General features: G+C 60.1%; 1 protein-coding gene across 1 annotated transcript in view; it reads right to left on the reverse strand.

Moving 5' to 3' along the window:
• MAPKAPK2 (mitogen-activated protein kinase-activated protein kinase 2) overlaps positions 1 to 1,553 on the reverse strand; it is a 5,983-nt gene that overhangs the window by 3,371 nt on the left and 1,059 nt on the right. The window contains exon 3 of the mRNA XM_009888277.1: positions 537 to 601. Within this exon, the coding sequence (XP_009886579.1) occupies positions 537 to 601 (65 nt within the window). The remainder of the gene's footprint in view (positions 1 to 536; positions 602 to 1,553) is intronic.

Here is a 1,553-nt window from a genome sequence, read left to right on the forward strand (position 1 = left end):
CTCCAGCCGCTGACCCCCACACCCAACCGGACAGCCCCAAGGAGGGGCTCACTCTGGGGTGTGGGGGGCTGACCCAGCCCCTGGCACCGCTTTGGAGCCCAAATCTGCAGGGAAACCAGCTGGGAAAGAGATCCCCTGTGGGATGTGGGGGCAATGGGCTCGGGGTTTGGGTTGTGCGGATGCTTTTCACAGCCACAGGAGCAGAGGGGATGAGATTCACGAGATCTATGAGAACCACAGGACCTGGTCTCTATTTTTTGGAAGGGGGTGGGTGTTTCTGAAGGTCCCTGAAGCTCCTGCCTGTGCTGGAGTGGGAGGGACAGGGCACGAGGGTGGCTGAGAAAACATCCCCTAACCCCACTCTCAAGTGAGTGCGAAAAACAGGGGCATTTGCACCCACGTTCCTCGTTCCCTAAGAGCAAAACCCTGCCGGGGATCCAAAAGAGCGATTGAGGGAATGAGCTGGACCAGAGACACTCCTATGAACAGCAAGAAGTGGTCCAAAGATGAAACCCCAGGTCCCCACGGCTCCGTACCCCGTTCTGTGAAGGCCTGGTCTCCCCTGTCCTGAATTCGGCTGAAGAGCTCCCCACCGTCCAGGCTGGAAGAGAAGCAGACGGCGTTAGATGCTGTGGCACCTATCTCACGCCAGCGCGAGCGGTACCGAAACTTCTGATGCTCAGCCCGGAGCTGCACGAGCTCAGCAAGAAACAACCCCCTTCTCCATCCAAGCCCTTGGGTCGGTGCTTCTGGGCACGGGGCGTTTCAGAGCATCCTCCTTCCAGAAATGAGCAGGGCAGAGGCTTCGTGCCGGCGGCAGAGACGCCGGGTGCAGGCGGACGTGGTCTCCCCACCAGCCCACAGAAACACATTTACAGTAAAGACAGCAAACGTGGCTCAAATGTGGCGAGAGCGCTCCCGGCACGCTTGGCCTCGTTTAGCTCGCAAGCCAACCACCTCGCCAGCATCATGCTAACCCCGCGCAGAAGTGCTGAGCAAAGATGACGGCACGAGCGAGGTGTCAGCGGCGCCCGCGTGGGCTCACTGATGGGATGGGGGGGGGGCAGAGCCTGAGCCCCACTGCAGCAGAGCAAGCTCTCAGCAAGGTGCTGGAGAAGGACCTCGGAAACTTTGGTGTGGCTCCCTCCCCAGCCAAAGGCTCCCCCGGCACCCTAAGGAAAAACTCAGCTCCAAGAGAGATGAGGGGTGAGATCAGGGGTAATTCTCCACGAGAACAGGGATAACAGTGCTTCCCGTCCCTGCCTTATCTCACTGGAGCAGAAATGGCTTCTGGCTTTCCCAGCACAGATAGCATCTCCTGCCAGCGCCCTTGACATTAGCTGGACATCTGCAATACAGATAGAGCACAGCTGCCGGGGCCAACCGCCACACGGAGCGCACGAGGAGACACACCGTGCTCACGCCGAAAGTCAAACGCTGCCTTGCGACCAGCGTTACACCCACAGCATCCCGGGGACAGCGGGGAGCTATCGCAGAGACACGCTGCAGGGAGCTGCCGCTGCCCCGGGGGCCCGGTTTCCATCAGTTACTTC

The sequence above is a fragment of the Charadrius vociferus genome, unplaced genomic scaffold, assembly GCF_000708025.1.
Source record: "Charadrius vociferus isolate BGI_N301 unplaced genomic scaffold, ASM70802v2 scaffold266, whole genome shotgun sequence".
Classification (NCBI taxonomy): Eukaryota; Metazoa; Chordata; class Aves; order Charadriiformes; family Charadriidae; genus Charadrius; species Charadrius vociferus.